Source organism: Nerophis ophidion, linkage group LG12, assembly GCF_033978795.1.
Source record: "Nerophis ophidion isolate RoL-2023_Sa linkage group LG12, RoL_Noph_v1.0, whole genome shotgun sequence".
NCBI lineage: Eukaryota > Metazoa > Chordata > Actinopteri > Syngnathiformes > Syngnathidae > Nerophis > Nerophis ophidion.
The window spans coordinates 6656514-6679073 of record NC_084622.1 but is presented as its reverse complement, the minus strand read 5'-3'; the positions used below and the strand labels follow the sequence as shown (position 1 = coordinate 6679073).

General features: G+C 40.1%; 2 protein-coding genes across 2 annotated transcripts in view; one reads left to right on the top strand and one right to left on the bottom strand.

Moving 5' to 3' along the window:
* The window catches only part of LOC133562915 (prickle-like protein 1), a 47071-nt gene extending 36179 nt beyond the window's left edge, over nt 1–10892 (top strand). The window contains exons 4-8 of the mRNA XM_061916750.1: nt 4406–4543; nt 6720–6923; nt 7037–7223; nt 8649–9521; nt 9588–10892. Of these exons, the coding sequence (XP_061772734.1) occupies nt 4406–4543; nt 6720–6923; nt 7037–7223; nt 8649–9521; nt 9588–10417 (2232 nt within the window). The 3' untranslated portion in view covers nt 10418–10892. The remainder of the gene's footprint in view (nt 1–4405; nt 4544–6719; nt 6924–7036; nt 7224–8648; nt 9522–9587) is intronic.
* Nucleotides 10893–10951: 59 nt separating this feature from the next.
* LOC133562917 (periphilin-1-like) overlaps nt 10952–22560 on the bottom strand; it is a 54078-nt gene continuing 42469 nt past the window's right edge. The window contains exon 9 of the mRNA XM_061916754.1: nt 10952–12708. Within this exon, the coding sequence (XP_061772738.1) occupies nt 12514–12708 (195 nt within the window). The 3' untranslated portion in view covers nt 10952–12513. The remainder of the gene's footprint in view (nt 12709–22560) is intronic.

Sequence of the window (22560 nt, the reverse complement as noted above, 5' to 3'; positions counted from 1 at the left end):
GATGTTTCCACCCCCATGCTTCACAGTAGGTATGGTGTTAATGGGATGCAACTCAGTATTCTTCTTCCTCCAAACACGACGAGTTGAGTTTATACCAAAATGGATACATGGATGATACAGCAGAGGATTGAGAGAATGTCATGTGGTCAGATGAAACCAAAATAGAACTTTTTGGTATAAACTAAAGTTGTCATGTTTGGAGGAAGAAGAATACTGAGTTGCATCCCAAGAACACCATTCCTACTGTGAAGCATGGAGGTGGAAACATCATGCTTTGGGGCTGTTTTTCTGCTAAGGGGACAGGACGATTGATCCGTGTTAAGGAAAGAATTAATGGGGCCATGTATCGTGAGATTTTGAGCCAAAACCTCCTTCCATCAGTGAGAGCTTTCAATGGTTGACCAAATACTTATTTTCCACCATAATTTACGAATAAATTATTTAAAATTCCTACAATGTTTTTTCACATTCCGTCTCTCACAGTTGAAGTGTACCTATGATGAAAATAACAGACCTCTGTCATCATTTTAAGTGGGAGAACTTGCAGAATCGGTGGCTGACTAAATACTTTTTTGCCCCACTGTATCTATATATTGTTCTGTATATTGTACAGTTTTTTGTATATTGTACAGGATTGTTTATCGTTTTTATTGGATAGTAGTCTTGTTTATTTCAATCCTTATTTCTTATCTTTATTACTGATGTGATTTATTTTTATTCCATAAAACCGTACTTTAAATTTGAGTCCTTATCCTCGTTATATCCAAATATAATGACAAAGTGAAGTGAATTTTATTTATATAGTGCTTTTCTCTAGTGACTCAAAGCGCTTTACATAGTGAAACCCAATATCTAAATTTCATTTCGACCAGTTTGGGTGGCACTGGGAGCAGGTGGGTAAAGTGCCTTGCCGAAGGACACAATGGCAGTGACTAGGATGACGGAAGCAGGGATCGAACCTGGAACCCTCAAGTTGCTGGTACCAACCGAGCCATACTGCCCTATAAGTCCATTATTTTCTATTCTATTGTCACACACACACTAGGTTTGGCAAAATTATTCTCTGCATTTTGACCCATCACCCTTGTTCAGCCCCATCTTCTTCCGCTTATCTAAGGTCGGGTCGCGGGGGGAGCAGCCTAAGCAGGGAAGCCCAAACTTTCCTCTCCCCAGCCACTTTGTCCAGCTTTTTCATTTGTTTTAACTATCAAATTAACCTAAAATATGACTTATTTTATGTGTGGGGAAAATATTGGACACTGTGTTTTTAAGGTTATAAGATGTGATGCAAGTTTAAGCCACTATTGCTCATTTTTTAAATATTTTTTATTTTTTTCATAATCACTGCTATGTTGGAATTGTTATTGCAATTGATACTGTTAATGAAATGAAGAGCATAGAAGAAAAGGTCATTTCGGGGCGGTATAGCTCGGTTGGATGAGTGGACGTGCCAGCAACTTGAGGGTTCCAGGTTCAACTCCCGCTTTTGTCATCCTAGCCACTGCCGTTGTGTCCTTGGGCAAGACACTTTTCCCAGTGCCACCCACACTGGTTTAAATGTAACTTAGATATTGGGTTTCACTATGTAAAGCACTTTGAGTCACTCGAGAAAAGCGCTATATAAATATAATTCACTTCATTTCAAACATCAGTATTCGAGGACAACTTTAAAAGAATTGTGTATATCGGTGGTGGGGGATAAAATATGGAAATCTCTTTAAAATGAGATAAAAGATTGTAGAAATATATTCCCATTGAAAAAAATATAGAAAGACAGAACAATATGATCATAAGGAAAGATGTCCGATAATGGATTTTTTTGCCGACATCCCGATATTGTCCAACTCATAATTACCGATTCCGATATTAACCGATATCGATATATACAGTCGTGGAATTAACACATTATTGTTGCCTATTTTGTTGTGATGCCCCGCTGGATGCATTAAACAATGTAACAAGGTTTTCCAAAATAAATCAACTCAGCATGAGAAGGTTGAGGTGGGCGGGGTTGGAGGGGATAGCGGGGGGTGTATTTTGTAGCGTCCCGGAAGAGTTATTGCTGCAAGGGGTTCTGGGTATTTGCTCTGTTGTGTTTATGTTTTGTTATGGTGCAGATGTTCTCCCGAAATGTGTTTTGTCATTCTTTGTTAAAGTTGTTTATACGGCCACCCTCAGTGTGACATGTGTGGCTGTTGATCAAGTTTGCCTTGCATTCGCTTGTGTGTGTGAAAAGCTGTAGATATTTTGGGATTGGGCCGGCACTCAAAGGTAGCGCCTTTAAGGTTTATTGGCGCTCTGCACTTCTCCCTACGTCCGTGTACACAGCGGTGTTTTTAAAAAGTCATATATTTTACTTTTTTGAAACCGATAATTTCCGGTATTACATTTTAAAGCATTTATCGGCCGATTATATCGGCATATCGGACATCTCTAATTATTTTACAAACATTTTTGTCTGGTTTTGTATCATCCCGTGAGGTGTTTATTACTTTTTTTGTTGGGATAGTACTTCAAGAAGTTTTGCACTTGATTTTTTTGTGTGTTTTCTGTTTGTTTTCATTATATTTGGATGTATTTGTTTGGTTTGTATGCTTGTGAATCCATTAAGTAAGACTACTTATTATGTTGAAGGGGGGCAGGAAATATAAGATTTTCATCATCCTGTTCCTTCTCAAGCATAGGTTGTAAAAATATGTGTTTAATTGCTAAAGTTGAATTGTCTATTGATCAAAAATGCTCATCCGTGAAGGAAATAAATATAAAATGAATGAACGTTATTATTCAATTTGTTTGACCACTTCGTTAAACCTATTCTGTTCATAACTTTTATGGACAGAATTTCTAGGCGCAGTCAAGGCGTTGAAGGGATCTGGTTTGGTGGCTGCAGGACTAGGTCTCTGCTGTTTGCAGATGTGGTCCTGATGGCTTCATCTGGCCAGGATCTTCAGCTCTCCCTGGATCGGTTCGCAGCCGAGTGTGAAGCGACTGGGATGAGATTCAGCACCTTCAAAAGTCAGTCCGTGGTTCTCGCCCGGAAAAGGGTGGAGTGACATCTCCGGGTTGGGGAGGAGACCCTGCCCCAAGTGGAGGAGTTCAAGTACCTTGGAGTCTTGTTCACGGGTGAGGGAAGAGTGGATCGTGAGATCGACAGGCGGATCGGTGCGGCGTCTTCAGTAATGCGGACGCTGTATCGATCCATTGTGGTGAAGAAGGAGCTGAGCCAGAAGGCAAAGCTCTCAATTTACCGGTCAATCTACGTTCCTATCCTCACTTATGGTCAAGATCTTTGGGTTATGACCGAAAGAACAAGATCACGGGTACAAGCAGCTGAAATGAGCTTCCTCCGTCGGGTGGCGGGGCTCTCCCTTAGAGATAGGGTGAGAAACTCTGTCATCCGGGTGGAGATCAAAGTAAAGCCGCTGCTCCTCCACATGGAGAGGAGCCAGATGAGGTGGTTCGGGCATCTGGTCAGGATGCCACCCGAACGCCTCCCTGGGGAGTTGTTGAAGGCATGTCCGACCGGTAGGAGGCCACATGGAAGACCCAGGACAACTTGGGAAGACTATGTCTTCCGGCTGGCCTGAGAACACCTCGGGATCCCCCGGGAAGAGCTGGACGAAGTGGCTGGGGAGAGGGAAATCCGGGCTTCCCTGCTTAGGCTGCTGCCCCCACGGCCCGACCTCGGATAAGTGGAAGAAGATGGATGAATGGATGTTTGACTACTTTTGGATTGTTTTGCGTCGTGTTTGTTTGTCCTCTCAAAGCCTCTGTCGATTTCTATTCTGAATGTTTGGTTTTCCAATTGTATTATCATGGTATTATTTTTTTGGATTGATTAATTAAAAAAAAACACACAAAGAAAACCAAGGCCCGGTTCTGATGGTCGCCTGCAGCCCACTGGGGGATTGTTGCAGACATCCAGCGTGGGCACAATGTGACTTTTGACTGGATGATGTTTGCCGGGAGCCGCCCTGCCCCTCGTCCTGGATTCCTGTCGTGGCCGTGGGTTTTTACAAGGACCGCTCGGCAGGGGGACGAGGGCCGGCGAGTGAAAGGTGGCTTTATTCGATGCCACCACCAAGCTCCCACTCGGCTGGCTCTCTCCCTTTTGTTGCCCGTCTTCTCCATTTCACTCCAAACAGAGGCCCTTGTTTGCGCAAACGTCTGCTTTGCCTCTTGTTAAGTCCTTGGGAGACATCAAGGGGGCTTGTTGTAAAAAAATCAGGTTCTCAATCAGGGCCAGTGGGGTGGAGATATATTAGGGGGAGAAGGAAGGGCAAGCCGGGGTCAAGAGTTCCCTTTGTTCGCCTCTCTGCAGCCTAAATTTACAACCTTGCAATCCACCTCCGTGTCATTGCCATGCAGCCATGTTAGACCTCAGAATGATCTTGTTCATCCACAGGTCCGTTATTGCCAGTCCCTCGGTGAGGATGAGACCAAGGAGCTACTTATGTTCAGCATCCAGAGGAAAAAGGAGGCCCTGGGGAGAGGAACGCCCAAAATGTTGCCCCGCAATCGCATGCCCTACATTTGTGAGCAGGTATGTCCTTCACCACCTCAGGACAAATCTTCTACCAGCACAGTCTTCACATTCATCAAAGTTAGGATGTTTTCCCCCTAAAATAATCTTTCATTATTGGAATGCTTTGTAATGTTCTTCAAAGCCAATTGTTAGAAAATGTCCCAAACAAATACAACTATTTCCCTAAGTCGGGGCCTGCATGAGTAGAAACCAAAATGGTCGACTGCCTGCGCATCGGACTTGATTATTTTCACAAGTAAGAATTTACACTGATTCTTAAGAGGTAGATTTATTTGCCAGAACAATATGAAGGACACAATATTGAGATTTAGTTGCGAGAACAATATTATGAAGAACAATGCAAGATTTCGATTTAGTTGCCAGAATATTACAAAAAACAAAGCAAGATTTAGATTTAGTTGCCAGAACAATAATATGAAGAACAATGTAAAATTTAGATTTAGATGCCCGAATCATGATATGAAGAACAATGCAAAATTTAGATTTAGTTGCCAGAATAATAATACGAAAACAAAGCAAGATTTAAATTTAGTTCCCAGAACAATAATACGAAGAACAATGCAATATTTAGATTCAGTCGCTAGAATAACAATACAAAAAACAACAAAATACTTAAGATTCAGTTCTCAGAACAATGCAAGAATTAGATTTAGTTCCCAGAACAATAATACGAAGAACAATGCAATATTTAGATTCATTCGCTAGAATAACAATAATACAAAAACAACAAAATACTTAAGATTTAGTTTGCAGAACAATGCAAGAATTAGATTTAGTTCCCAGAACAATAATACGAAGAACAATGCAATATTTGTTTTCAGTTGTTAGAATAACAATAATACAAAAAAAAAAAAAAAATACTTAAGATTTAGTTCTCAGAACAATGCAATAATTAGATTTAGTTCCCAGAACAATAATACGAAGAACAATGCAATATTTGGATTCAGCTGTTATAATAACAATACAAAAAAAAAATACTTAAGATTTAGTTCTCAGAACAATAATACGAAGAACAATGCAATATTTGGATTCAGTTGTTAGAATAACAATAATACAAAAAAACAACAAAATACTTAAGATTTAGTTCTCAGAACAATGCAATAATTAGATTTAGTTCCTAGAACAATAATACGAAGAACAAGGCAATATTTAGTTTTAGTTGCTAGAATAACAATACAAAAAACAACACAATACTCAAGATTTAGTTCCCAGAACAATAAAACGAAGAACAATGCAATATTTGGATTCAGTTGTTATGATAACAATCATACAAAAAAACAACAAAATACTTAAGATTTTGTCCTCAGAACAATGCAATAATTAGATTTAGTTCTCAGAACAATAATACGAAAAACAATACAATATTTGGATTCAGTTGCTTGAATAACAATAATACAAAAAACTACGAAATACTTAAGATGTAGTTCTCAGGACAATGCAATAATTACATTTAGTTGCCAGAACAATACAAAAAACAAAACAAGATGTAGTTGCCAGAAAAATAGAAATAGGAAAAACAAAGCAAGATTTAGCCCAAGTTGCCAGAATGATAATATGAAAAACAATACAAGGATTAGATTTAGTTGCCAGAACAACAGTACAAAAAACAACACAAGATATTGTTGCCAGAACAATAAAAGCGAGATTTAGATTTATTTGGCAGAATAACGATGATATGAAGAAAAAACAATTTGTCAACTTCACTACATAGCTCAGATGTATTTATTAGCTTAACATATTTTGAACCACATGTTTATTGAACTTAAGTATTATTGTGGCCCCCCAACACCCTTCTATCTTCCTATTAATGTGGCCCTGGGTGGAAGAATCTGCCATAAGTAAACAATAGCATTTTATGACTGGAAGTAGGTTGTTTTCTACTCTACACACACAGTACTACTCTGTCAACCATCAACTTCTAGTCTCCACTGGTACTTGCCAAACATAGTACCGCTGAAATAGCGAGATGAGTCATTTTTCAGACCCGAGCCAAAGTTTTCTCCGCTGAGTGGCTCAGTACAGTCTTCCCCTCAATATTTAACAATGAGGGGCTCATAAAACTTGTCAAAACAGCCTTGATGTTGCTTTCCTTGGAACATTTAGAATACCCGAGATGTCAGCTGTGACCAATAACAGTCGAAACATCTAATCGCCCGTGTCATTGTGTCCGCAGTGCGGCGAGAGCATCAACAGCGGTGAAATGGCGGTGTTAGCGTCCAGGTCGAGCCCTGGAATGTGCTGGCACCCGGCGTGCTTTGCCTGCTCCACGTGTAGCCAACTGCTGGTGGATTTGATCTACTTCTACCACAACGGCAAGATCCACTGCGGAAGGCACCACGCCGAGCTCCTCAAACCTCGGTGTGCCGCCTGCGACGAGGTAGAAAGAAAAAGCATCTTGGGGGGGGGGGGGGGGGGGCGGACGTAGTAGGGAGCTTTAACAGGTTTCTGGAGGACACAAGGTTAAAAACCTCTGCATCTCTTTGCCTACAGATTATATTCGCTGACGAGTGCACAGAGGCTGAGGGGCGACATTGGCACATGAAGCACTTCTCCTGCTACGAGTGCGAGACCATCCTGGGGGGACAACGCTACATCATGAAGGACGGAAGGCCCTACTGTTGTGGCTGCTTCGAGTCTCTGTACGCAGAGTACTGCGAGGCTTGTGGAGAACACATCGGTAAGACTGGAAGTTCCTCCCCAAGTACGCGAGTGCAAACAGAGATCGTGCCTACAGTGCATCCTTTGGCAGAAATTACAACCTCAAGTCTTTTTGAGTACGATTCCACAAGCTTGGCACACCTATCTTTGGGCACTTAAACCAGTCCTCTCTCAAGCTCAATCAGGTTGGATGGGAACTGTTGGTTTTCATCCAGGATGTCTCGGTACAATCCTGCATTTATCTTAGTCTAGTCAGCGGCCGAAATTGGTTTTCTCAGAAGGGTGGCTGGCATCTCCCTTAGAGATAGGGTGAGAAGTTCAGTCACCCGAGAGAGATTCGGAGTAGATTCGCTGCTCCTTCGCTTGGAAAGGAGCCAGCTTAGGTGGTTCGGGCATCTAATGCGGATGCCTCACAAGCGTCTCCCTAGGGAGGTCCTCGTTGCACGTCCCACTAGGAAGAGACCCCGCGGCAGGCCAAGGACCAGATCGGGTGATCTTCTCTGTGGCCTGGGAACGCTTCGGAATCCCCCAGGAGGAAGTTGTTAATGTTGCTCTGGAGAGGGAAGTCTGGGGGTCTCTGCCGGAGCTGTTGTCCCCGCGACCCGATTCCGGATAAGCAGTTGAAGATAGATGGATGGATGGATGGATGGATGGATGGTCAGGGAGGTGACCAAGAAGCCCACGGTCACTCTGTCAGAGCTACAGCATTCCTCTGTGGAGAGAGGAGAACCCACCAATCAGGCTTGTATGGTGGAGTGGTCAGACGAAACCATTCCCTACAAAAGTTTGCCAAAATGTACCTGAAATACTCTGACCACGAGGAACTAAATGCTCTGGTCGGATTAGACAAAGAACAAAGTCTTTAGCGTGAATGCCAGGCATCACGTTTGGTGGAAACCAGGCCAATACCATCCCTCCAGTGAAGCATTGTGGGGGCGGCATCATGATTTGGGGGTGCTTTTTAGCAGCAGGAACTGGGAGACTAGTCAGGACAGAGAGAAATATGAATGCTATGTGCAGAGACATCCTGGATGAAAACCAACACTTTCCATCCAACCTGATGGAGGTCGAAAGGTGCTGCAAAGAGGAAAGAGAGAAAGTGCCCAAAGATATGTGTGCCAAGCTTGTGGCATCGTGTTTAGCAATTGCCGCCAAGGGTGCATCAACAAAGGATTGAGAAAATGCTGTGAATACTTATGCAGATGTGATTTTTTTTTAAAAGTTTTTAATGCATTTCCAACTAAAAAAATGTTTTTCAAAATGGAATACATTCATTGAGGACAAAAACGAATGTATTCCATTTTGAACTGGGACTGTAACATAAAATGAAGCGCTGAGTATGTGAATTCCAAAGAAAGAAACAACTTGTAGACTTGATCATTAAACAAAAATACCTGCAGGATGTCTTCTTTTATGGCTGTCTCAACAGTTCCCCGTTTTCCAGGTGTTGACAACGCCCAGATGACCTACGAAGGCCTCCACTGGCACGCGACTGAGAGCTGCTTTAGCTGTGCCCAGTGCAAAAGCTCCCTCATGGGCTGCCCCTTCCTGCCCCACCAGGGTCACATCTACTGCTCGAAAGCCTGCAGTCTGGGGGAGGACGTGCATGCCTCGGATTCCTCCGACTCAGCCTTCCAGTCGGCGCGCTCACGGGACTGTCGTCGCAGCGTCCGCATGGGTAAGAGCAGCCGATCGGCCGATCAGTGCAGACAGTCGCTCCTCTTTTCGCCGGCGGTCAACTACAAAGTTCCTGGATTCAGTGGAAACCCTGACGACACCATGACCAACAAGCTCGCCCATTTGAACTTATCGGACGAGCATTTCTGGAGAGAGCGTGGTGAGGAGACAGAGGCACCTGAAGATCAGGGGGAGGAGTGGGCAGAGCACGAAGACTACATGACTCAGCTACTATTGAAATTTGGGGAAAATGGAGTCTTCAGACAGGGCAATGACTCCAGACCCACAGATTTTTGGGTTGCGGAAAGAGAAGCGAGATTGAAACAGGACTCCTTCAAAGCCAGTAGCAGCGGTGGAGAAGGAAGAGCAAGTCTGGCCAGCAAGAAGTACCAGGCCGACATGTACTGGGCCCAGTCACAGGACGGGCTCGGGGATTCGGCCTACGGTAGTCATCCAGGTCCGGCTAGCAGCAGAAAGATCCAAGAGTTGGAGCTAGACCACGGAGCTGGAGCTGGAGCAGGGATGGGAGATGAGTCGCGGTGGTACGGTGGCTCTTTGGAGTGCATCACAGACGAATTCAAGAAGACCAATCAGAGTGTCCGAGACTCCATGGACTCACTGGCTCTCTCCAACATAACTGGTGAGAAGCGGCATGATTTACCTTTCCACAATCATCATCTAATTAAATGTTTTTTTCGTTTGCTAGGCATCTCAGTTGATGGTGACAGCAAAGACAGACCTGTGGTGTACTCCATGCCAGGCTTCCACGACCTGGAGACAGAGGACTGTGAGAAAACCAGCAACATGGGAACACTCAACTCCTCCATGTTACACAGGAGTGCTAATTCCCTGAAGAGCCTTGCATCCGAGCACGAGGACGAAGTGGAGGGAAACGTCGCAGAAGAAGCGGCCCAACCTCCAGACGACAGACCGAAGCCACACCTGCCTGCTCTGAGGAGAACACGCTCGCAATCGAGGCAGCAGCAGGTGAAATTCTCAGACGACGTGGTAGACCGTTACGGAGATCCCCCGGTGCGGCAGCCTCCGATGAGTGAACGGACTCGCCGGAGAGCGTTCCACTTTGAGGAACAGGGTCAGGAGGTTCACTCCGGGGGCCGGAGCAATCACCACCACAGGAGGCGTCGCAGTCGCAAGTCTCGCTCCGACAACGCTCTCAACCTTCTGCCTAAAGACCGGGGCTACAAGGCGGACCACAGAGGGCATCGGCGAGACGAAGCCTTCCATGGTGCCGCGGGCGCCATGTCAGACTACAGGCTTCAGGGCTCCGCCATGGGGAGGTTCCTAGATCTGTGCGGCGAGGATGACGACTGGTGCTCTACCTGCTCGTCCTCTTCTTCGGATTCTGAGGAAGAGGGCTTCTTCCTGGGTCAGCCAATACCTCAGCCCAGGCCACTTAGACACTACTATACCGAAGACTTGCCTAGCCCTGTGGGAGCCATGTCCTCCCCTCCATATGGCCAACGGACTAAATCCAAAAAGAAAGGGCGAAAGGGGAAAAACTGTATTATTTCATAGGCTTTTGTCCCAGAACTGGGCTATTCTCTGCTTTTGTTCACTGTGGTGTGCCTGCCTGTCTTATATCATATTTCATTGATAGCTTCTGAGGCATTACAATCTGCTGGTAAATTACAACAATATTGAGTTCAGAGTAATGCATATTTATATATTAAAAAACAAAAAAACAACAACCTACATAAGGCTATTAATAACAAATGTATATTCTGTATGTTTTTTTTGTTTTTTTACCCATGGTTTAATGACATGTTCTTGTACAAAAATGGTATTAACATGAACTAATGGTAGTTTTTTATCCTCCTTGATGTATTTTAGCCAGCTTGTGCAGCACGGACTAAAAAATAAAAATACAGGTTTATTAAAAAAAACCAAACAGTCATGTTTTAAGTGTAAGTCAACAATTTCAATCTGTATAAATGTATAAACTGGAGGATAAGGTTAAAATAGATCATTGTAATAAAATATATAATGTCAAGATGTGTGTACTCGACTCTTTTCCCCACCCATGAAAATATACCAAAAAAAAGTTAAGAATTTCATTCATGGCAAATCTTTATTTTAAAATAGTCTAAAATGAGCGTTGCGTAGTTTGTGTTTGAAATCCATCAAACACTAAAATAGCACTCTCTCGATCACAGAGATATAAACATATAGTAACCATGTTTGTTGGTCCCAAAATACTGTTACAAGGTATTGTTTGGATGATCCGACACACATTTTTAAGACATAAGGGTTGGTTGACCAAATCCCTGTTGACATTTTCAAAGTATTGCAAGATTTCTGTGTCTGAACAAAGATTTTAAAAGCAGTTGGAGTTTACTTTTAAGACTTGAATAAAACATCAGCCATTTTAGGAAGACATCTTCATTTCTATACCAGTTTTAAAACCAACCTCAGTGCAACTTTGTTTTTGTAGAATGTATTATCTTCAACCGGACTGTCCTTAATGTTGTCCAGGTAAAACCTACAACGATAAAAAAAGGAAATGGATTTCACTCAGCGATATACAGTGGGGCAAGAAAGTTTTTAGTCAGCCACCGATTGTGCAAGTTCTCCCACTTAAAATGATGACAGAGGTCTGTAATTTTTAATCATAGGTACACTTCAACTGTGAGAGACAGAATGTGAGAAAAAAATCCAGGAATTCACATTGTAGGAATTTTAAATATTTTTTTTGTAAATTATGGTGGAAAATAAGTATTTGGTCAACCATACAAAGCTCTCAGGAGGAGGTTTCGGCTCAAAATCTCACGATACATGGCACCATTCATTCTTTCCTTAACACGGATCAATCGTCCTGTCCCCTTAGCAGAAAAACAGCCCCAACGCATTGTGTTTCCACCCCCATGCTTCACAGTAGGTATGGTGTTCTTGGGATGCAACTCAGTATTCTTCTTCCTCCAAACACGACAAGTTGAGTTTATACCAAAATGGATACATGGATGATACAGCAGAGGATTGGGAGAATGTCATGTGGTCAGAAGAAACCAAAATATAATCTTTGGTATAAACTCAACTCGTCGTGTTTGGAGGAAGAAGAATACTGAGTTGCATTCCAAGAACACCATCCCTACTGTGAAGCATGGGGGTGGAAACATCATGCTTTGGGGCTGTTTTTCTGCTAAGGGGACAGGACAATTGATCCGTGTTAAGGAAAGAATGAATGGGGCCATGTATCGTGAAATTTTGAGCCATACCCTCCTTCCATCAGTGAGAGCTTTGAATGGTTGACCAAATACTTATTTTCCACCATAAATTACAAATGAATTCTTTAAAATTCCTACAATGTGAATTCCTGGATTTTTTTTCACATTCTGTCTCTCACAGTTGAAGTGTACCTATGATGAAAATTACAGACCTCTTGTCATCATTTTAAGCGGGAGAACTTGCAGAATCGGTGGCTGACTAAATACTTTTTTTGCCTCACTGTATAGACTTCCCAAATAACACTAGTTGAATGCAGTATTGACTATTTTGGTGAGCAAAAGTGCAGATAACATATTAAAAACATTTCAAAAATGACAGCATGATTAAAACAAAGTAGTTAAAATCAGAGTTTGTGTCCCTGGAAGAATTTTTGTGTTTATACTCCAATATCAGGTCGAGGTGGCCGGCAACTCCAACGCTTCATCGAGTTCTTTCACGTAGCGCCTGAGGGCAGTGAGGTAGTGCTCATTGATCTCCGACAACTTCGCATCGACCGCTCCCTGAAGCAGAGTCTCCAAAGTGGGCTCCTGGGACGCCAGCATCTTTACCACCGTGACAAAAGTTTCACAGTCCTGTTTAAAATGCTGCAAAAAAAGGTGAAAAAAAGAACACATTTATTGGCTTCGGAGATGGGAGGTGGTCGGGTCAAAATGGGGCTGGGGATTAGTCAGTAAGGGACAAAGTTAGGCTTGCGGTTTGGTATTCTGGTCCAAAACAAACATACAAACAAAAAAAAGACACTTGGTTCACATTTTGGCTGTGCATCCACACTGCTCATTTTACCTGCGCCATTACGGTTTTGCAATTGTTGCCATTGTTTTGTCTGTAAAGTACCACCAAATTATGGGCAAACTTGCATGAAACCAAAACTGAACAACTGAATCCTTATGGGCCTGATCAAGTTCATTTCTACTACACAATGTTTAAGTGTGTGTGCGCGCGCGCGTGTGTGTGTGTGTGTGTGTGTGTGTGTGTGTGTGTGTGTGTGTGTGTGTGCTAGCCGCCTCACAGACAAATATTGTAGAGACAGTAGAGATGCTTGCGAATAAATCAATACTTTCAGAGGGATTTCTACAGGTTTCAGAACATGTTATTCTTTTTAATGCCACATAAAAAAATCCCTGCGTGTATATATTTACACAAACACATACACATAAATATATATATAAATGCATAAGCATAAAAATACATACGCACAAAAATGCACGCGCACACACACAAATATATATATATATATATATATATATATTTACTCACATACACAAATATATACACATATAAATATGTATACACATTTGTTATATAAATATATATACACATTTAATACATATGAATATATATGTATATATATATAAAAATAAATATACATAAATATATATCTATATATATATAGATATATATTTACTCACATACACAAATATATACACATATAAATATGTATACACATTTGTTACATAAATATATATACACATTTAATACATATGAATATATATGTATATATATATAAAAATAAATATACATAAATATATATATACACACACACATATATATATATATATATTTGTGTCTTTATATATATATATATCTATGTATATATATATATATATATATACATATAAATCTATTTTTATATATATATATATTTACTCACATACACAAATATATACACATATAAATATGTATACACATTTGTTACATAAATATATATACACATTTAATACATATGAATATATAAACACATATGAATATATATATATATATATATATATATATATATATATATATATAAATATATATATATATACACACACACACATATATATATATACATACATACATAAATATATATATTAAGACACAAATATATATATATACATAGAAATACATATACATAGAAATATAAAATTATACACATAACTATAAATATATAAATTTTAATATATATACATATAAATATATATATATATATATATATATATATATATATATATATATATATATATATATATATATATAGATATATACAAATATATAAACACATAAATATAAATATATACACATATAAAAGAGTGCTCAAGATCCAAAAGCATACCACTTCATCAGTGAAGCATGGTGGTGGTAGTGCAGTGGCGTGAGCATGCATAGCTGCCAGTGGAACTGGATCTCTTATATTTATTGATGATGTGACAGCTGACAAAAGCAGCAGAATGAATTCTGAAGTGTTTCGGGCAATATTATCTGCTCACATTCAGCCAAATACTTCAAAACTCATTGGACGGCGCTTCTCAATGCAGATAGACAATGACCCTTGGCATACTGCAAAAGCAAACAAAGAGTTTTTTAAGGCAAAAAAGTGGAATGTTCCGCAATGGCCAAGTCAATCACCTGACCTGAATCCCATTGAGAATGCATTTCACTTGCTGAAGACAAAACTGAAAGGAAAATGCCCAAAGAACAAGCAAGAACTGAAGACAGCTGTAGCGGAGGCTAGGGCTGGGCGACATATCGATATACACGATATATCGCGGGTTTGTCTCTGTGCGATATAGAAAATGACTATATATTGATATTCGAGTAAGGCTGGGCGATATGACTAAAAAATGTATCACGATATAAGTGTTTCATATCAGTCGATATCGGTAATTATTGATTAAAAAAACAAAACTATTCTAAATAAAGACCAGGAGCAAAAAGGCTGAATTTAAAGACTTTTATTTTAAATATAACCTTTAGAACGAGGTCAGCATTATGAAAAACAGTCAAATAAAGGAAAATACTGGTCGATGTGCAAATAATGTCATTAAATAAATGCTTAATCCAACAAAATGTGCAAAATATTGTAATTAAGAAATTAGTAGTGTACAACTCAGGCTTTAAAGCCATATTTGTAACAATATATGCAATAATAAAACAGTCACATATTAAGCAAGCAGAAACAAACGTTTTACAGAATATTGTGAACGTCGGAATAAACTTGCGTCTGAACATCTGTGACAAAATACTGACATAATGGTGACGTGACGTTTCCTTTTTTATTTACAATTTCCTTTCGTGCTGCCGCACTCATATTCCCGTTTCGTATCACTCCTCGTCGTCAGCAAGCCGTTGTTGCTTTTTTTTTTCTTCCTGTTAGCATTTCCCAGATTGCCTTGCGGTTTCAGGCTCGGCCGTAATAGGTCGAGAGGTCAAAACCCTTCCTCTGCCTACACCCCCCAGAATGCCGTGCGGTTCCACATCGGCCTTTCTTCCTATTTTTTTCTAACAGAACTCAGTGAAACTATCGAACGTTCTATCGGCCCCATTTTCTGTTGATATTGATCACGTCTATCGCGATATATATTGTTATTGTTTTATCGCCCAGCCCAATATTCGAGTATACGTTCTCACGTAGTTGCTTTAAGCTGAGGATATTACGTTACAGGCTCTTCTTCACTCTTTCCAGTCTCTCCTTCTCACAGACAGGCGCACTTTCTTACACACTTCACTTACTGTCACGTCATACGTCACATACGTATACGCCCTCGCGGAGCAGAGAGGTAGCAGCATGGGTGACGTTAGCGGTGATGCTAGCAGAGCCGTGCGAGTGGTAATACGAGAGAAAGAAGGTGCGAATGAAGGAAGAATTAATTCCCAAGAAAAAAAGCAGTTGGTCCATCGTCTGGCGGTGGTTTGGCTTCAAGCGTGAATATCTCGAACAGACAACCGTAATTTGTCAAGCATGCGGCAAAAGCGTTGCTATAAAAAGGAGCATTAATGCTAATGCATCATTTGAAAAGTCACCTGCTAGAGAATGAAGAGTGCTTACTCCGCATCTCAACATCTCCATTCGGTGCCACACGCCCACACCATCAAAATGCCAAGGCAAACATTTCCAGATCAACACCGTATGAAAAAAATAGTCAGCAACAGAATTTAATAACGTCCGTAGTAACCTACCACATAGCGAAGGACGAACACTATTTGATTTCCTATTATGCAGCTCATTTTTATTTGACACTTAAAATGTCTGACAATCTTGCACTTTCTGTTTTGAAATGACATGAATGTTTGTGCCACTGCTTAACAACTGTTTAGCAAATACAGTTTTGGTCAATTGACTAAGTTGTGATTTTCTTCTCTGCATGAAAGTTTAAAATGAGCATATATTAATGCAGTGTGAAGAAGAATGTTTTAATGTAGACACATAGAATCATCATACTGCTGTGATTATATGCATCAAGTGTTCATTCAACGCCAAGGCAAAATATCGATATAAATATTGTGTATGGCCTAAAAATATATTGATATTAAAAAAAGGCCATATCGCCCAGCCCTAGCGGACCAAACACAGCGGCTGGTGATGTCTATGGGTTCCAGATTTCAGGCTGTCATTGACTGCAAAGGATTTGCAAGAAAGTTTTAAAAAGTGACAATTTGATTTATGATTATGTCAGTTTGTCCAATTACTTTTGGTCCCTTAAAATGTGAAAGGCACATATAAAGTGTGTTGTAATCCCTACACCGTTCACCTGATTTGGACGTAAATACCCTCATATTAAAGCTCAAAGTCTGCACTTAAAGCACATCTTCCATCCATCCATTTTCTACCGCTTAGCACATCTTGATTGTGTCAATTCAAATCCATTGTGGTGTTGTACAGAGTTGGAATACTGAAAATTGTGTCAATGTCCAAATATTTATGGACCTAACTGTATTTTAGTAACAATATACATTTAGAAATACAAACCCTGTTTCCATATGGGTAATGAAATTGTGTTAGATGTAAATATAAATGGAATACAATGATTTGCAAATCATTTTCAACCCATATTCAGTTGAATATGCTACAAAGACAACATATTTGATGTTCAAACTGATAAACATTTTTTTTTTTTTTTGCAAATAATCATTAATTTTGGAATTTGATGCCAGCAACACGTGATAAAGAAGTTGGGAAAGGTGGAAATAAAAACTGATAAAGATGAGGAATGCTCATCAAACACTTATTTGGAACATCCCACAGGTGTGCAGGATAATTAGGAACAACAGGTGGGTGTCATGATTGGGTATAAAAACAGCTTCCCAAAAAATGCTCAGTCTTTCACAAGAAAGGATGGGGCGAAGTACACCTCTTTGTCCACAACTGCGTGGGACAATAGTCACATAGTTTAAGAAGAATATTTCTCAAAGTGCAATTCCAATAAATTTAGGGATTTCAACATCTACGGTCCATAATATCATCAAAAGTTCAGAGAATCTGGAGAAATCACTCCACGAAACCAACATTGAATAGCTGTGACCATTGATCCCTCACACAGCACTGTATCAAAAGCAAACATCAATCTCTAAAGGATATCACCACATGGGCTCAGGAACACTTCAGAAAACCACTGTCACTAAATACAGTTTGTCGCTACATCTGTAAGTGCAAGTTAAAACTGTACGATGCAAAGCGAAAGCCATTTATAAACAACATCCAGAAAAGCCGCCGGCTTCTCTGGGCCCGAGATCATCTAAGATGGACTAATGCAGAGTGGAAAAGTCTTCTGTGGTCTGATGAGTCCACATTTCAAATTGCTTTTGGGAATAATTGTGTCATCCGGACCCAAGGGGAAGCGAACCATCCAGACTGTTATCGACGCAAAGTTCAAAAGCCAGCATCTGTGATGGTATGGGGGTGCATTAGTGCCCAAGGCATGGGTAACTTACACATCTGTGAAGGCACTATTAATGCTGAAAGGTAGATACAGGTTTTGGAACAACATATGCTGCCATCTATGCGCCATCTTTTTAATGGACGCCCCTGCTTATTTCAGCAAGACAATGACAAGCCACATTCAGCACGTGTTACAACAGCATGGTTTCGTAAAAAAAGAGTGCTGGTACTTTCCTGGCCCGCCAGCAGTCCAGACCTGTCTCCTATTGAAAATGTGTGGCGCATTATGAAGCGTAGAATACGACAGCGGAGACCCCGGACTGTTGAAGGACTGAAGCTCTACATAAAACAAGAATGGGAAAGAATTCCACTTTCAAAGCTTCAACAATTAGTTTCCTCAGTTCCCAAACGTTTATTGAGTGTTGTTAAAAGAAAAGGTGATATAACAAAGTGGTGAACATGCCCTTTCCCAACTACTTTGGCACGTGTTGCAGCCATGAAATTCTAAGTTAATTATTATTTGCAAAAAAAAAATTTAGTTTATGAGTTTGAACATCAAATATCATGTCTTTGTAGTGCATTCAATTGAATATGGGTTGAAAAGGATTTGCAAATCATTGTATTTCGTTTATATTTACATCCAACACAATTTCTCAACTCATTTGGAAACAGGGTTTGTAAACAACTCGGTCGCTAGAGCCTGGCAGCTGTTCCTAAGCGCTCCTTTCCGATACTTGAGTGAATTTAATGAACCCGTTCCTGGTAGCCTTATTCCATGAAACAGGTGTGTCTGTGTGAGTGTCAGAAAGGGTTCATGTGAGTATACTTAAATAAAAATAAAAAAAAGTGGTGGGGACGCGAGGTGTCAAAGTCTTGCAGGGGACTATGGCTTTTTTACACCACATTGTAACAAGCTTTTGCTTCGTTCCAAGACTTTACTGCTGACCTGTTGAAAAGTTTCTTTGTAGGCGTCCCAGGTGCAAGCTCACAACAACCTTTATCACCTGAGAGAGAGAAATCTTAATGTGGGACCAGTCACTCAAGGGGGGCAGGTCGGGACAGCCAGGTCATCCAGGGTTGACCTAATGCCGTCCAGGACAACTTCACTCTTCAAACTAGGGCCACTGGGGCTAACAAAATACAACTATCATTTGAAGAGCCGAGTCAGAGTTTGCCCGTTTCTCTCTCAGGCTAATACGGGGGTGCTCAATGTCGTTTAGACAATTGTAACGCCATGCTCTCTAGTTTTCCCGAAAAAGAACATCAGAAGTATAAATGTACGATAATGGCTTTGTTGACGATAACCGATATCATCCAACTCTTAATTACCGATTCCGATATCAGCCGATACCGATATATACAGTCGTGGAATTAACACATTATTATGCCTAATTATGTTGTGATGCCCAGCTGGATGCATTAAACAATGTAACAAGGTTTTCCAAAATAATTTAACTCAAGTTATGTAAAAAAAAAAATGTCAACATGGCACTGCCATATTTATTATTGAAGTCACAAAGTGCATTATTTTTTTAAACATGCCTCAAAACAGCAGCGTGGAATTTGGGACATGCTCTCCCTGAGAGAGCATGAGGAAGTTGAGGCGGGCGGGGTTGAGGTGGAGGGGTAGGGTGTGGCGGGGGGTGTATATTGTAGTGTCCTGGAAAAGTTAGTGTTGCAAGGGATTCTGGGTAATTGTTCTGTTGTTTTTATGTTGTGTTAAGGTAGGGATGTTCTCCCGAAATGTGTCCGTCAGTCTTGTTTGGGGTGGTACATATTTGTAACAGTGTTAAAGTTGCTTATACGGCCACCCTCAGTGCGACCTGTATGGCTGTTGAACAAGAATGCCTTGCATTCACTTGTGTATGTGAAAAGCCGTGGATATTATGTGATTGGGCTGGCACACAAAGGCAGTGCTTTTAAGGTTTATTGGCGCTCTGTACTTCTCCCTATGTCCGTGTATCACTCTGTACAGTGGCGTTTTCACTCATAAATTTTACTTTTTGAAACCCTCCATCCATCCATCTATCTATCCATTTTTCACCGCTTGTCCCTTTCGGGGTCCGATACCAATAATTTCCGATATTACATTTTAAAGCATTTATCGGCCGATAATATCAGCAGTCCAGTATTATTGGACATCTCTAATCAGAAGTTTACAATTATTACAAAACTCAGAGGGCGGGAGCACATTACACCAGTTTTAAAAGTCGCTCCATTGGCTCCCCGTATGCTTTGAGGTCAATTTTAAAGCTTTGTTTTTAGATGTTTTAATTATCTATCTGACCTGATTTTACCGTGCCAACCTTTGTGGATACTGAGGTCTGGCACTGGCTTTGTGTTTTTTACCAAATACCAGAACAAAGACCCACAGTGAGGCGACATTTAGCCATCATGGCCCCACCTGTGGAACAGCTTGCCAGAGAGCCTCAGGACTGCACAGACCGTCTGGAAATAAAACAAAAGGCTAAAACTTACCCTTTCAATCAGGCTTTTTACTTGGCATACAAGTGTCCCTCTCAGCTCTTTGCTGTCTTTGTCAACACAAGTCTTTTTAATAAAAAAGGTAAAAAGCATTATCAAAATGTTCAATTATTGGTTTTATTCATTATTTATATCTAGTTTGTATTGTTTTATACATGTAAATGATATTTATGATAAGTAATATTTTTGGGGTTTGGATTAATTTAATTTAATTTAATGAGTTCTTATGGAAAAAATGGCTTAAGTTTTTCCACAATTTAGTTTTCATTTGACTATATTGAACGGATGCTAACAAAAAACGTTTTTTTCTGGGGGGAAAAACAGAATCTTATATTCAGGTTGAAATTACATTTCTTGCTAAATTTGTATTTTTGGCTTAACTTAAATGGCTTAAGTTTTTCCACAATTTAGTTTTCATTTGACTATTTTGAACAGATGCTAACAAAAAACGTTTTTTTCTGGGGGGAAAAACAGAATCTTATATTCAGGTTGAAATTACATTTCTTGCTAAACTTGTATTTTTCACTAATTTGTCAAGCAAGTCTTAGAAGACAAAAAAGCAGGCTAATAGCTGAAATAGCCACAAAACTAGCCTGAACAAACACAGGAAATAGGTGCTTCGTAAACCGTAATAAGTCTACAAAAAAAACTGCTTTGCAGCCGCTCTAAATTGGGAATGAACAAGTAGGTTAGTAAGAATCGGGAGAGAAGATAATAAATATAGGCGTACTGTACACTTAAAGGGGAACTGCACGTTTTTTGGGGGAATTTGCCTATCGTTCACAATCACAAGACAAGGTGACAAGTTTTTTAATTTTCTTTGGCATTCTAACATGTAAAAATAACCTTGTTTAATGTGGCTAGCGAGGCAGCAAATAAATTCTACCTCTGAATCACTTTAAAATTGCATTTAAAACCACCAACAATACTTCATTTACATTCCATAACCTGTACAATTACGTTGGTTTAAGCGTTGTTTCATGTCGGCTTAGCCAGTTTTGAGTCCAATGTGGCTGTTAAAGTGTACCAACTTGTCGAAAAATGACCTTGTTCTTGTACTGTCCAGGTGGGAGGCATGATTTATGATCTAAAATAACTGATAAGGAGCAAGGAAGCGAGGAAGCAGCAGACCACTTGATGTAAACATAGGCACACAAGAAATGATCATGGCGCGCTATAAATAGTGCATCTGCGTTAACGCTTATAATACCAATAACACTAAGGCTTGGTTAATATCCCATTCATACATCCATTTTCAACCGCTTTGTCCCTTTTGGCGTTGCAATGGGTGCTGGAACCTATCTCAGCTGCAGTCTGGCGGAAGGCGCGGTACACCCTGGAAAAGTCGCCATCTCCTCACAGGACCAACACAGATAGACAGGCAACATTCACACTCACATTCACACACTAGGGCCAATTTAATTCAAGTCCCGAAATGTAAAGGGAGTATTTTCGGCAGCTTTTCAATGGTTATTTATTGGATTTTATGAGCGAAATGGTGGGAGCTCCCATTGGCTCCACTGTAAGCAGATGTTTATTTACATTTACTTAGTATTTAGAATGCTTAAAATAAATGTATCTGTTGTCATGTCTTTCATAATTATTGTAAACGTATACAAAAATCCCAAAACAGTGCAGTTCCCCTTTAAGGGAAGTGCAGATAGATTTACATATTGCTAGTGTCGATACCGAGGGTAGTATGATATTATAATAGATACTAGACGGAAAACATCCATTTGTATTTTCACAAACTCATTTCGGTCGTCTTGTCAATGTTTACAAACTCGGGAAATATGTTAATGGTCACAAGAGGACTTTGAGGGCAAAAAACAAAGATTTTACAAGAGTAGTAGAAAGTAGCTTTTGATTTTTTCGTTGTTGTGTACTATTGACTTTGTTTAGCGCAAACAGTTGTATGTACTACAAATTCAGATTTTTTTTTAAATTAATTTACAAAACCCAAAAGCAGTGAAGTTGGCAGTGTGTAAATGGTGAATAAAAACAAAATACAATGATTCGCAAATCCTTTTCAACCTATATTCAATTGAATATACTGCAAAGACAAGATACTTAATGTTCTATCTGCTAAACTTTGCTACTTTTTGCAAATATTAGCTTATTTGGAATTTGATGCCTGCACCATGTTTCAAAAAGCTGGCACAAGTGGCAAAAAAGACTGAGAAAGTTGAGGAATACTCATCAAACACTTATTTGGAACATCCCACAGGTGAATAGGCTAATTGGGAACAGGGGGGTGCCATGATTGGGTATAAAAGCAGCTTACATGAAATTATCAGTCGTTCACAAACAAGGGTGG